Source organism: Lipophrys pholis (assembly GCF_963383615.2).
Source record: "Lipophrys pholis genome assembly, chromosome: 12".
Taxonomy (NCBI): Eukaryota; Metazoa; Chordata; class Actinopteri; order Blenniiformes; family Blenniidae; genus Lipophrys; species Lipophrys pholis.
Window position 1 is genome coordinate 23,778,836 of NC_137641.1, and position 15,541 is coordinate 23,794,376.

At 38.6% G+C, this 15,541-nt stretch overlaps 1 protein-coding gene across 1 annotated transcript; it reads right to left on the reverse strand.

The window, feature by feature from the left end:
- Positions 1-204: 204 nt before the first annotated feature.
- On the reverse strand, positions 205-2,764 carry LOC308117793 (myosin light chain 3). Its single transcript, XM_080476915.1, has one exon. It carries the CDS (start codon positions 2,680-2,682, stop codon positions 2,074-2,076), a length of 609 nt encoding a protein of 202 aa, XP_080333041.1. The 5' UTR covers positions 2,683-2,764; the 3' UTR covers positions 205-2,073.
- Between the last annotated feature and the right edge of the window lie 12,777 nt (positions 2,765-15,541).

Below are 15,541 nucleotides of genomic sequence, written 5' to 3' on the forward strand. Positions count from 1 at the left end.
CGTCTGCGATTTAAAAAGGTACTTTTAACAAAATGTGCAAGTAGTGGAAGATGAATTTAAATCTGCAATGACCTATCCATCTTAATCAGGCTTACTACATAAATTTTTTTTTTAAAAAGATTAAAAAAGTAGTAAACGTAACAAAGCAAATAATAATTAATGTTGCAGCTTGCAAAAGTATAGTTAGTGAATTCAATCCAAGAGAAAAAAAAAATGTTTTTATTGTGTTGTACTCTTACACTTAAGCACTGAACATTTCTCTGTGCGCCTGTCACACCGACCATACTGCAGTGACCCATTGATGTACAGCGTGTTATCTAACTAAACTAACTAATCATACTTTATTAATCCCCTTGGGGAAGTTCCATTTTCTGCATTTACCATTCATATGGGATGGGCAGCCACATTAAGGCTCTCTGGGGGCTGAGTGTGATGGGGGGAAGGGTCTTGCTCAAGTCTGCTTCTCTAGCCTCTAGGCCAACACTGTCCCAAATATCCTATTATATTATATGCTGTTATAACCTGGTATTAATTGAAATGAAATGATGAATGTTGTATATATTCCTCGTGCTATGCCATGATGGGGAATTGGTTGAGAGGGTCGATGGTGGACATAGAAGGGGTGTGACGAGAGGTGAGCGGAGTGAGACCGACGAGCGTGTTGGAAATTATTGTTATTGTTTTGTTCCGACTTTAAGGTGGGCATTCACAGTTTGTTCATGTTCTCAAAGTGGTAGTTTACGAGTAGTTTTTTCCACACATCCTAGTGGATGTTACAATATCAGTGCAGCAGATGCAATGGGCAAATCCCAGTGTGGAAAGCAACTAAGAACAATTGCAGGCTAAGGTTTGCAACGAATGAGACAGATGAGAGTGCACCGCTTGGCACAGTGGATGGGAAGATTCAGTTGGACAAAAAAAACACAAAAAAAAACTATGGGATTGATGCGTGGATAAGAGCACAGAGTTGTGTGCAAAATACACAACAAAGAGTTTCCCTATCATAAGTCTTTTTGTAACACCTCAAAAGTAAATATTATTGGGTTCCGAGCTAATGTTAACATTGTTTTTAGTGCTTCTAGTTTAAAATACTCATTAATAGCAGAGCCTCTAAATAATTAGAATTTTTTTTTTATATCAATTCCTAAACTTTTCAAAGTGCATTTTTCAAAATATGAAAATCCTTAAACAGCTTTCTTATAATGAGAGAGATACATGAAGGTGATCAGTGTGCTCCCAACTAGTTCCCATTCAGCTATGAAAAGGCAAAAGTATCAACATTAAGAAATTACTAAGAGCAGTGCACTCTTCTCTGCTAAATAGCTCGTGAAAAATTCATATCTTTGCTAAAATAAGATATTTGTGAATTATTCACTGAGTGTGAGAACGCTACAATAATTTGTTTTGCTTAATAAGGCTGCCACAAATTGTTCTTTCAGTGACCACAAAGGAGATGAGGATGCCTGTCCTTGAAGCACCTGTCTTGCAGTCGTCAAAGGCAACTGTGTGTGCGTGCGTGCGTGTGTGTGCGTGTGTATGTCGTCCCAAATGAACAAGTATCTTCACTCACAGCAGCTGCCCCTCCTTCATAATGGCAAATGCGCCTATTCAAACATTCTTTGTGTGAAGTAGAATAGAATCAGATCTGTTCTATTTTCAGACGGAGGCAAATCCTATTTGTTTTATTTCTGTCCCAACAATACTTTGTCCCAATCCCATTAAGGCAGATGATGTAAAAAGTGCAATACATATATAATGAGAACTTTCGTCAGCAATATCCTGAAATGACATTTGTGAGGCATTTTGCAATCATGTTTCTTTTATTAATAGAATTGTTTTGATTGATGTCCATGTTGTCTCACTGACATTCCATTATATTTTAGAGTGTTTATTAAAAAGAGCTAATCAAAGGTTCTTTTTTTTTTCATTAAACACCAACTTCTGCTTTTGACAGCACAAAAATAATGCCACTGATTAAATGACAAGCCCACCTCTTAACAGGCAAGTGTTGAGCAAAGGTTCAGAAATTGGGGAAAATATTTAGAACAGAGTCTTTCTGGTGAAATGTCTTCTTTACCCAGAGAGAATGTGCTTTACAAAGGAGGCGTAATTGATACATCCATTGGCATCCTCCTGTCCAGCCATCAATCTGTCCACCTCGTCTTCTGTCATCCTCTCCCCCAGCGTTGCCAGCACATGACGCAGCTCCGCTCCCATGATGGTGCCATTGCCTTCCTTGTCAAAAACCCGGAGACCCTCCACAAAGTCTTCAAAGTTCCCCTGATCTTTTGCACGGGAGATGTGCTGGAGCATCGGCAAGAAGGTCTCAAAGTCCACCAATTTAGTGCTCATGTCCTCTGGCTTGGGTTTCCCAAGCACTTTCAGCACATCTGCGTTAGTTGGGTTCTGGCCCAGAGCTCGCATCACATCCCCACACTGGCCATAAGTGATCTTCATCTCCCCAGTCGGTGTGCGGTCAAACAAGGTGAAGGCCTCCTTGAACTCTTCGATCTGTTCGGAGGTGAACTCAAGAGTGATCTTTTTGGGGTCAAAGTCAGGCTCCTTGGGTTTCTGTGACTCGGGCTCTGGAGTTGGAGCAGGCTTGGCAGCGGGAGCCGCATCCTTCTTGGGCTCCGGCTTTTTGGGCTCTGGCTTCTTTGGTTCAACCTTCTTTGGTGCCATTGTGTAAAGGGATTGAGAGGTGGGCTTGTACTGGCTGAGAGACAAACAAGAGTCTGAACAGACTGGTTGTGGATTCCCAAGCACAGACGGCCAGCTCCTCTTCCAAAGCTTTTATATGTGCTTTGTCAAGGGAGTCCGATAGCGATTTCAAACAGCACACTATAAAAGGAAGAAACCCAAAATAGATCCACATAGCAAGTGATGTCAACATTAGGTATTGTTCTCAGCTGCTGTCATGTAGCCGACAGGGCTATTTGCTGTCATTAGTGGGGGTCCAGTTGCATTAGCCTGAAAATGTTCCGTCTCTCTGATGGACAAAGGGATCAGCGCATAGACAGTGATCAACCCATGAGGGAGAGGGACTGAAATAGCTGGGAACCACTGCTTTCTGGAGCAAGGCTGTCTTTTTTTTTAACATAGCATTGTTACCGTGAACTTAAGCTTTACTTACTATGTATTCTTATTGTACACTGACATCTGCCTCAGAAACTACAGTAATTGGTACATTTATTTGACGGTGTCTTATTTTTTATTTTTTTGGCAGTATTTTAAAGGACAGTCTGTCAAAATTGTTCTCAATGATAGATGTGTCTGTGCAGTGACACATTAAGGCAATTTGGCAATGATTTCCTTCACAAATAAATCACTGCTTGTGTTTTCCCTTCTGTCACTAGGTAGTCTGGAGTGTTCCATGTTGGGTACCTGCCAAGCTCTCCTAGATCTCAAAGGGACTTTTAATTAATGCTTTATTAATGACTGATGTGTTGGAAAGGTCAATCAGTTAAGCCTATAAATGTTTAAGATAGACTCAGCGCCAGGATTAGAGGTAAGACAAAATATATGTTGTCTTTGGAAGGGGCCTAATTAGGAGACTGTCCTCCAATGAGAAAGAATAACCCCATCAGTCTTCTGTAACACCAGCTTATCACAAACCACAGACTACCAGTCACTGAGACAGTATCTGTGTTTTTTTTTTAGCATATACCCCGAAGAGTCATGTTATCTCCAACTGACAAGTCCCTCAAGTGACTGGTAATTATGATGTGAGGGAAGGAGTGGGTTGGGTAATGTCAAAGTAGCTGTCAAAGTACAGACTTCACATTGGGAGGAGTTCAGGTTGGTTGATGAGTTGACAGAACATTTTGTTCCACACGGTATGCCAGCATTAACTTTTCATTTAAAACCAGTAGACAAAGTATGCAATTAAAACAAGGTGAAAGAAACGTAACTATCATCTTTAGTACTCTAACAGATATGTAACCATAAAAGTATCCACATACTTTATGTAGAGTATATATTGTAAAATTTGTTAACATGCATTCTGTTTTTCTATTCGGCTAATATTTCTAGTGAATCATGTTTTGTTTTTATTTCCCCCCCTGAAAAAATACACTATATTTGGGTACTGTAAAATTGAATAGTGCGTGGCTGTATCAAAAGGATTACAGAAGAGTTTTCAGCTGCAAATGAAAGGAAATAGTGTTTGTCTTGACTTTTAAAAGTACCAAAGGTGACTAAAGAAACTGAAAGATTTTGTAATGCTGCTGTATTGATGGGGTTATACATTTCAAAATATTTCTAACCATTATGATGAATCTGACCTTAGTTGTGACATCTCTTGATGAACATTACGTGACGAGTTTCACTAAGACATTGATGTGTATGGAGCTAAAGAAATCCCCATAAAAAACACTGGCAGGAATGTGTGGGTTGTTTTCCATGTTAATAACTGAAAGTTCATCTGCTGCAGCTGGCGTGATCCTCGGGGAGAAAAAGGTAAAGAAAAACTATGTTACACTGGGACACAGGGGGACCGTTGCTATTTTCAGACACATATACCATAACCCACATATGTGATCGTTGACACACGCACTCTCTACAGGATATAACAGATGTAAAGCTAACTCACACAAGTAAGAATGTGGTCCAGAGGATCCTCCAGACAATGCTACTGCACAGCCACATGACTTTCAATACATTTACACCGTGTAGTTTAGAAAATTCTGGGGTTTGCTTCCTGACCCATAACTCTACATTTCAGGATGGTAATGGTACAATGACATGATGGTTCTGCACCAGCAAATGTTCCTGACTCTAGAGGCCCTCCCTGTGCCCGGTAAAACACATTTTGCAGGGTTAGAAGGTTAAAGCAAGCAAAGCAATTCCATTATGTGTCTAGTTTATGTATACGTAATATGTCACTTGCCTTTATGTAGATGACTGCTCTCTAATTCCCTGCTCTGAATGATGAATTAACAAAATACTAATTCCATTTATCAAAGACAGAGCACATAGGACGTGCAGCTCTGTGACACAATTTTAATCAAAAGCAATATTAATTTTATGCATGGCTCACAGTTTATCAAGTCAGTTTAAGAAAGCTAAAGCCTGTCATATGATAATCACATTCAGCGCTTTCTGTCTTCATGCCAGTCCCACTTGATCTGTCAATCTAGCGCTTCTATCCAAGTCCATGGACAGAGTAGTTGAAATGTGTGTGTGTGTGTGTGTTTGGATGCCAAGTTGTCCTTAGCCTAAGATCCTTATCTACCTTCTCTTTGCTTTTGAGGTCACATGGCTAGTAAAACTGACAGCTAATTTGTCGTCTTTGTGTGCGTGTACGTGCATGTGAGCGTGTGCACATTTGTGCCCGACAGAAACAAAGCGCAGGTCCCGCGAGAGGGGCCTATTGAATATGAACGGAAACGCTGGAAATGAAGAACTGTTATTTCACACTTAAGAAAAATGAAATGGTTGAATGTTTTACCTCATTTGCTATTCTCTTCGGATGGGATTACTCAGTGGCAAGATTACTGTCATTTTGCATACCAAAAGGTTTCAATTAATCCATATATATCAATCATACCGACTTTCATGAAAACCCCCTGTGCTAGGAACAATTATCCTCTTCCATCACCTCAAGGTTGAAGCTGCGGTTGGCTGGATACCCAAAACCACAGCAAAGCAAAGCCGCAGGTTGGATTAGCCCACGTGAATTGAACCTTGGCGACACAAGAAAAACATAAACACACAAAAGTTGTTTTGTGGTTTGAGCTTTTGTGAACTGCCACTCGGCCGTCCATACATGAGGACCTTTTTTGGGGTGAGCTGTGGTGAGACAGACTCGTTATTGGTCCTTTTCCCATCAAACGTCTTTAAGACGAGGTTTCAGTCAGTACACAGGCATTGCAGGGATTGAACCAACTGATTGCTACTTTCAGCATCTGAAGTGGTCATTTCATTGGTCCCTATGATCTACAGATAGCTGCCATCTGTACATTATGAACAGCTCTTCAAAAAGCCTGAGTAGATGACTTTTTCTTATCTTGACAAGTTTTGCGCCAACTTTGGCACCTGACATATTCCTGACAAAGTATTCGTACTCTAATCTTTTGCTGCAATTTGCCTTACCTCTTCAACTTTTTTGTGACATTTGATTTTAAGTAAAGGTCTGCCAGCCAGCCATGAGTGAAGGATAATATTGTCTACTGCTCTGTTTCATGATGAAAACAACCTGAAGAGGCAGGATCCAGGCCTGACTGGCCAGTTTATCTGTGCAGTGGAGTCGAGCAATAGTTACGGTTCTAGCTTGACTAATCTGGTTATTTGTAATATTGTCTTTCGCCCACATGTGGAGTGTAATCAATACATTTTTCATCTATGAAATTAAATCTATGTAGCATGTAGGCTGTGTCCGGAAAAACAAAACATGCATGTCACACTACTGGAGCAATGCATTACCACCACATCTACCCAAAGTATTTGTGTATTGACCTGCTCAGGATGACGCTTGTTGCTGCGATCTGTGGTAGTTTAACCACACTGACTGGTTAGATAGGTTCAAGCTGTTATCCTGCCCAACACAGCTGATACGCTGGGTTAACCAGAAGACTGGGATTAAATGCCCTTAATGCACAATATATCTTTGAGTCAGTCGGTAAAATAGCAATAAACCATTATAAATTTGTCCGTTTCGTTCTAAACCTTTTGCTTTCTTTAAACTAATCAACTAGTCTTAATTTGGTTTCAGTTTAGGCCCCATTTAGGCAGCAACATATCAGGTGAAAACGCATTGTCTTTTCATTTTCGTTTTTAGATATGTTCTGCATTTACATGTTACAATGTTTTGAAAATTTGTTTCATTTACAAGGAAATGCTAAAAAACAATGTCGTTTCTCTGTAGTGCCACTAGTGTGTGCATAAGGCAGATTTTGTAATGAAACCGCACACACGTGCACACAGAGAACAATACACTATAAACATTAAAGATGGCAAGAAGTTGGATTGCTTTTACTGGTGACTCAACTATAAAACTACCAAGTCCCAGGAGAATATGGACTGGGAGTCACACTGGAGGCCGCCATTGTTGGTATTGTGCATCTACTTGTACATCTGCTATGCACGTGCAGAAGAACTATTTACTAGGCTGTGGTGTGCATGTGCAGTAGCAGTGGTTCTGGTATATGGTAATATGCTTAATTGTATGTATTGTGTACACCCTCTGTTGTACTTTTTTTCTTTTTTACCTTTATAGATGCTGTTTAATTTGGGGTTAGAATTTGACGCACAGCTTTAGCAGTTTGGAGAACGGCTCGTCCTGATCCTGTCATAATGTGCAAAGGGATATGAAAGAAAACAGGACTCACATGCACAGAAATATATTAACCACTGTCTCTTTCACATGTCATGACTGAAAGGATCTTATATTAGTAACTAAGTATTGATGTCTTAATACTATGGTAGTCCATATGGATTTTGGGGTTATGCATTGTACACTCGAGCCTCAAGGTTGTTTTTCATACATCACGGGTATTGATGTTTATTTCTAATGCTACACTCGTCAATATTTTCACATATTTACCTCAAAGCTTCTCACTATATGCCATACGAAATTATCGGATGAAAAAATAATCGAATAAAGTCACAGATCAATGTCACTCTGACGATGTCATTAAAAGCACAATTACATATATGTATATGTGTATAGAGATATTTATTCACCGTATGCATTTAAGAAAGTTAAAAAAATGTGGTTGAGGTTTAAAATACAGCGAAAATGCTCTCGCAATTTATGCAACATTATTTTTAATGATGTGAATCCTCTCCTTATGCTTCATTCATAGAAGAATAAAACGTAATTTTACAACCCAATTCATGACCCGAAGTCAACTATTCCCTCCGAACACCACTGAATTACCCCGTCCCTTTCACATGCCTGTGTAGGCAACTGTTTGCTTTGCATGCTTGTGTTTCCTGGAGGTCTTCAGAGTGTTTGTTTATATCTCTGGGACCAGAAGAATAGAAGGTGGTCAAAGGGAGCACGCTCTTAATAATCCCTGAGATAACAATGAGAATGAGGGACAGGCAGACCACTGCTCTGTTCCGGGCTAATAAAAGAGAGTGATAGAGACAGCAGTTACATTCTTCCTATGGCCCTGGCAGGGTGTGACTCTTTGTTCGGGTAACTTGCTAAAAAGAGAAGCAGCACTGAATCCGGCCTTCACCGTGATTCACTGGTGTCTGGAGCGCACACGTATCAAACATGGACAATTTGAGAAGCCAGCTGTTGTATTTTATCATTCAAATCATTCTTGGACTCAGTATGTCCAAAAGAACTATAAGCACCTCAGCACTCCAGAGGATCCAATTATGTGTTGACAGTGAAGTATTTAATGCTTAAACAGTACTGCTTCCTCTCTCTCTCTCTCTCCCCCCAAGCTGCTGCTCCAAAGAACTGAGCGTTTTTCAAAGTAACTTTCAGAGAGCATTTGTTTGAATTAGCTAATCTCAAAAAAGAATTCATTTCTACTTCATGCAACCCTATGGAGTGTGCTGAAAAGCAACACAAAACTTTTTTTTTCTTGTGAGTCCAGCAATAATATTGCGCGGTTATAATGGAATGACTGTTGCAGGGAACCGGCTTGCAGACATCTGTGTAAACAATTTAATTAAGACCATGTTTGATGAATTATAGCTGGTGAAGGCTGTGCCTGTTCTAATACTTCAGTTTCTTAATTACACCAGACATCCATGTGTTCATTCTCTATGCCCACCGTACCCCCACCCGTTCTCACAATGATAGAAATTGAAAAACTCGAAAAGGGAAAGTGCATTTCACACTCTACTGAAGCAAAGCGAGCAATTTGAAATTAATCAAAACACAATAGGTTTACATCATGATAAAGAGGCGCTGTGTATAAAATGAGGTAGGCTGATTTGTGATAGTTGGTTCTTCGTTGTCTTTTTTTTTTTTTTTCTTCATTTGAGATGACCTAAACTGAGTGAAAAAAATGTATTGATAAAGTTTTGGAGAAATTCTAAAGATTTCTATTGTAGAAAATATTGGATTGATATAAATCTATTCTTTTTGTGAAGGAATAACATACAAGGTTTCAATTAAAAAACAGTTCTCAAGTGAAAATTATTTGGTCTTTAACAAGAGATTCATATATATATATATAATAAACTACCTCTATCATTAAAAAAACAGCACCGCATCAGTGGAACAGAGTATTAAATGTCAGCACTCATAATAAAACTGGCACTGACTTGAAGCACAGGCAAATATATTTCAAACTTAGAATCATACATGGTTCAGACCATCACTGTGTTCAACATCAGACACAACATCCTCAGATAATATATCTAATATACAGTGTATGTTAATACATTAATTTATCCTGTGCAAAAATCATCTCTGATGTGTGACCAATTAATACTGACAGTCTTATAAGAATGTAATTGATGGGTTCAGGGGTTTATACAACATGAGAGATGGAAAGCTGAATAAGCACTTTTCTTTCTTTTTTCTTTTTTTTTTACAAACTATAAAATGTCTTTAGCACAGCTGTTTATTTCTATTTCGTATTTCAAAATAATTCGGACCGTAAACCCTCAAAATTTGACAATGTACTTAATCGCACATTTGTTTCTGAATGAATCGCGATTAATAATTGTATTTTCTTTTTTCATATTTTGAATTGTGTCATTTTGAATTTGTAGAACACAACTGCACAGTAGGTGATATGTATGATACAAATGTTGATATGATACTGATACATTTGCAATATATTATACAGCCCTTCTAGAAAACAATACTTTATTCCTGTGGCATTTCTCTATCAATATAAAGCTAAATTGATTTTAAACAAAACTTCAAATGCAATACCCTTTTCTTTTCTTTTTTTTTTTAAACACAATGACCCTACATGAACACTTACAAGTCCTCATGATTCATGGTTTATTTCTGTATGAGTTATCCACGAGTGAAGGTACCCATGTGTGCTCTAAACAATAGCCAGGGGGATCACAGTGCACATCCCCACAGCGAGGAATGAGCGCGATGGCTCCTTCCCACAAGCTGGGCTTGGAATTGTGACGGGGAGATTAGGGAAGTTTCCAAGCTATTCCCCCATCCCCCCACCCCCCCCCCCCCCCCCCCCACCTCCCGTTCAACAGCACAGAGTACTTGGCTTGGCGGCTGAATCCTCTCCTGTTCAGCTGGACTGGTCTATTTCTGATGTGCCTCTGATGCCGTGTTTAGAGCGTGTCTCTGAATGGCTTGTACCTGTTTATCCCAGCAGCACACAGGCTTATGAGATGTTTGCCTCAAAGCTTACCAGGTGCTTTTCTCAGCTGGAAATGCCTGTATGTTTAATTCAGACCCTTAATCCTGACAAAAGTGGACCAAACATGTCTTCCACAATTTATCACAGAAATGAGGACTCTAATTTTTGCTCCTTTTTTTGCATCCACTTTATTTAGCCTGTTTTCCTTTCTCCTTCAGAAAGTTCTGAATAAGAAATGTTAAAAACAAAACAATCACATGGGCAAATGTATGAGGTACACAACCGATATGCATATTTGTGCCACAATCCTGAGCGCACAGTGAAATTTTGAGCAAAGAAAAAGAAACGCGAGCAAAGAAACACTTAATCTGAGCAAACACAAATCTATTCTGCATACAAAAAAATATCAATTTTTTTTTTTATATTTGCAACTATCCACAATCATGGTGTTTTTCTATTTAGTTTTGTTATTTTCTCTCCCACAAATATCCGCTGTATGTGCTCCGTTACCGCTTTCTTGCTCACGGCATCTCAACTCTGCCTTTGCGGTTGCTCGACTTGGCACCGCACTAGAAATGTGCTAAAGAAGTAGCCATCATTACACTGGACTACGACATGCTTTTTGCTGAGTTTTTATTTTTGTTATTATTCAATTATATATATATTATATGTAATTCATAAACTCCTAATTGCCTTGTGACCTAAAAATCCATCTAAAAGACACTTTCTGAGACCCTCTAGGTGAATTGAGAGTTTGTATAATACAGAAAATCTTGCAGTCAGCATGCAAAAACCAAAGCAGCAATGACTGCTATGGCTGTTGTGGCTTTCTTCAGACTCCTGCACCTCTTACTGTTCAACACGCATGCAATATACAACACAGAAGTAGCTGCAGTGGATTAATTTCACTTTGGAAAAAAAAACAGGCTGTATCTCCCCCTGTGCAGCGTTGTTACTTCTGGCACTGATATCTTAATGCACGAGAAGCAACAGCTGTGAAAACGTCCAGTGACATCTTTCATACTCCCACAGCGTAGGCCCGCTCAGTATTTGTTAAAGTTTGCACAGCTCTGATTTAATATGGGGAATGACTGAATTCATTGCTTTAATTCACAATAAATCTCTGTTCATGCCCAAATGTATACATCTATGTGACTATATGCAGCTAATACAAACAAACACTTTAAGCGCATCCCTTTGAATAAGAAAACCACATTTTCACAATGTAGTAATGATCCCGACTCTAAATCACCATTTGAGTCCAACCTCAAAGCGGACTAATTCATTCCTCCCCACAAATCCCAAACAACAGGGTTTTACAAATGTGGCTTTAAAAAAAAAAAAAAAAAAAAAAAGAATAAATAAAGCACAATATTAAACCGCACGCCAGCTGAGCTGCAATAACTACCTGAATGGTTGGTCATTCATGCGACAGACAATCATTTTTCAGTTAATTTGATTGTTATCTGAGTCATTCCACTTGCACAAATGCCAAATATTTCCATTTTACTCTTTTAAGTATGAAGATATCCACCTTTTCCATTCAGTAATTTTAATTATCAATCCATCTTTATTAAATTTGAAGAAAAAGAGCAGTTGGAGAATGTCACTTTAATGGTCTCAATCATTTAAGCTATTTTTTTCTTTGAAATTTTCACATCTGGCCCCTGACAGATGAACAAAACTCTGTCTCTTCAGTGCATTTGCTTCCATGAATATGAAATAGCAGGCATTTTGTTTCAAAGATCATTAAATATACTAGGATCATTTTTAACACTGATGACTTTGAAATTGTTGCATTTTGTATGATTGCCATCCATATTTTTACAATGCCATGGTGCAAACCGGCTCAGCCTTCTGCAGAAATGCTGCTGTTATTGTGATGAGGGATATTTCCTCACCTGGCTCTCCATGGCTTTTGTTTGTGGACTTTATTGTTTTCTATTTATTGCCTTTTCTGTGTGGTACCTGACATTTGGATGTTGTGACTGATCAACTCCGAGAGTGCTTTTTTATTTGCTGTCAGGTGCCGTTTTGTTCGGTAACTTTCTCTAGCAACGCAGTTTTGTGCCAGAGGGCGAAACTATCATTTAAATGTTGACTCGTGATGTCACGGATAGTGTGATCCTCAGTAAATCATTCACAAATCGCACACAGACTAGAACCACAATCTATCCTGACAAGATTACTACAAAGGTCAAATTATCTTAAATCTTGTTTGGAGATAAAGAACAAAAATATTTTCCTTTGGTTGGTTGAATTAAATATCGCAGGTATAATAAAATCAGACTACATAATCCATTTATAGTGTAAATCATCACTGAGATTTAAAAGATTGCAGATTTTCTACAGGCCTACGTGTCAATGATATCAGAATTTGTTTCAGCCCACATTTCACACTTCAGTTGCCTTTCATTTGTTTTACTGCACGTGCGGGAGACAGTCGACAGGAAGATAACTCAGATCTGTCAAAACAACATGACTTATTTGTCATTATTACTTTTTCTCTGTATATTCCTGTAATCTTTGTGCTAATTACAGCTCATTTCAGTGTTATTTACCCGTCTTTATTTGACAAAAGCTCAGTATTTGTATACTTTTTTGTTGTTGTTATTGTTTGTTTTTGTTTTCCAGGAATAACAAGTAATATACATTTTAACATAACATTTCAATGTGATTTTGATCAACAGAGTGATAGAAAAGGGTTGCAAGACTGAAATAGAAAAAAAAGTGTGTGAACATGTGATCTTTGGGGAATTACAGTGAGCGGGAGATCTTATGGGAATGCAGTGAGACGGAACAAATTAGGTTTTAAATAGATAGTATTCATGTTATATCCTTTTTTCATCTTCTCATTTTCAGCAATGGTCGGAACCATGAGTTGAGATATATATCCTCTCCACTGATGTTGTCTGCTGGAAGTGCTGAATCTTCTCAAACCACCATATATACATGGTGAGACGAGGGCAGTTGCCGGGTAACAGAAGAAGCAGTCGTACACAACGGCTGGTCTTTGGAAAAATGTGGCGCACCGTCCAGCCAAGGACTCTTTTCTGCAGCAGATGTGACCACAGAACAGGATGAAGGAAATTCACACTTTTAGAGTATTTACCAGACTGTGGCTGATTCCACTGTGCAGATAAATGGCTTGAAGCTTTCCTTGGACGAGTTCAGCTTTTATTCTATTTTTTTTTCTTCTTGCAAATACGTTAACTCGGCAAATGTGGCTCTCAATAAATATTTATTTTTGATTTACTGACAAGGACACAGTAATTGCATTCTCCTTTTTGTTCATATTTTCACACATTAACACTTTTTGTGGAATGATTATAAAATAACTGCTGGTGATTTCCAAAGAAATACAAAATACAAAACTATACATTTTATATACAAAACAGGTCTTTGATGTGATTATCACCTTGAATTAGACTTGAGTGTACATGTGGAAAACAGGACTAATCTGAGCCATGAAATAGAGATTCAAAAAAAAAAATTTGCAACTGATCAGGGATATACATAACATACAGCTAAAGTTTACCCCTCAAACCCTTGGTGATTTAAAAGAAAAAATTCTCAGAATCTATTTACAGTCTGTAACAGGATTAATAATAGTCCATATGTAGTGCTAAAATGAATAAACCCAGGCCCATTTCACATATTGATGAATCAATAACAGGATCAGGGCTAGAGGGTCATGTGATCTCTCAATGGAGAAAAATAAACAATTTTCTTTCAAGAGATCATGAGCCATCATGATATGTATAATTCATGCAGTTATTATTGAATACCAAGCAGAGGCCACGTAACTCTGGATTCTTGAATAAAATAATGTATTCATCATACTTTGATGTAACTGTAAGACGCACATTTTAAATTTTACTTTGTCATTTAGCAGACAAAAAAAGAAAAAGCCTCGATTGGAATTTATCTTTTTGTCAATTCCAGCTGTTATAATGTTTATATTGCAGTTCGCCTATTGTTAACATGGTGAGTCAGTCTGCTTCCAACTGAAAAGCATAGAGTAATCTTTTCAACTGAAGCTTTTAATCAAAAGTAATAGTGCTTTGGTGGACTGAAACATTCAGAGATACTGTAATATTGCATGTTTTGAACTGCTAACTTATGGCCATTAAACCAGATGTGCGAAAGCATATCCTAAAAGGTGGCCAGTGGATATGTTCTATTAAAAGATGAGATACACTAGTGGAATTACAGTCACATCACAACCAAGCAAACTTTCTAACACGCTTGTTTCACTCGTCATTAGGTTGGAAATGTGCAGAAACATTCTCATAACCCCATTCACACCAGACTCCTTTGCCAACTATAATCTTATTGTTGTTTCTGCAAAGGCACATTTCCTCCACATTGATGTGTATTTTGGCGACATGGCTAGTTTAATAGGTGGATGTTGCTAGTTTGTACCCCATCGATTTTAGGACACTTTTCCCGATGAAAAATACAGTAACACTGTTTATTTTACAGTCACACTCAGAATTTTCCACCACAGCGGTGTAACACTGGGCTCCACAATGGCGGGGGCTCATGGGATATGTTGAAGACTACAACATGCTGCGAACTGCTGGATTACAATCGGCATGTTACACGCCTGCTGTTTAGCAGGACACTTAGTCAATAGCCTGCCTCTGGTGCTCGCACCATTTTCAGCAGCGCTCTTCATCAACCGAGTGGTCCGGTGCATCTCTAAGACCGGCGGTTCTCAAGGTATGACGTGGAGCTTGCTGTACTTTGAGTCATGTGGGGCATATACACATCAATACAATCACTATAGAGACTAATCATTGTAAAACCACAATGGAAAGGAAGTTTGATTCAGCATCAAGACGCTTCTTCATGTGAGTCAACAACATATTTGCATCAAACTTTTGTTAGCTGATAAAAGAAAATCATTTTGACCGCTCAAAGTAATGGATGTGTTGTGCTGACCAAAGAAAGCAATTTCATATAAAGGATCAATGAAGTTCTATTCTGTTCTATTCTATCACCTTAGTGATATGAAAAGACACTTGATTTTTGGTCCCATTGTCTAACACCACCATGATTTTGCAGATCTCCTTGTAGAATGCTGCAGTAACATTTTTGGGAGACCTAAAGATGAGAGCAGACCGTGACTTCAATAATTGAAACTGTTTGAAAGATCAATACCACGAGCAGTCTTTAGGGAGTTGGTTGTCGGGCTGAACTGTGCAACCCAGCGAGAACACAGCTAGTCAATTCTCCATAAGGCCTCTCCAGAAAAGAAAGAATCATATCGATGCCTGATAGACCTC

Excerpts from the sequence above, each read along its gene's own strand:
- LOC308117793 (XM_080476915.1), bottom strand. The coding sequence starts at position 2,682 with ATGGCACCAAAGAAGGTTGAACCAAAGAAGCCAGAGCCCAAAAAGCCG.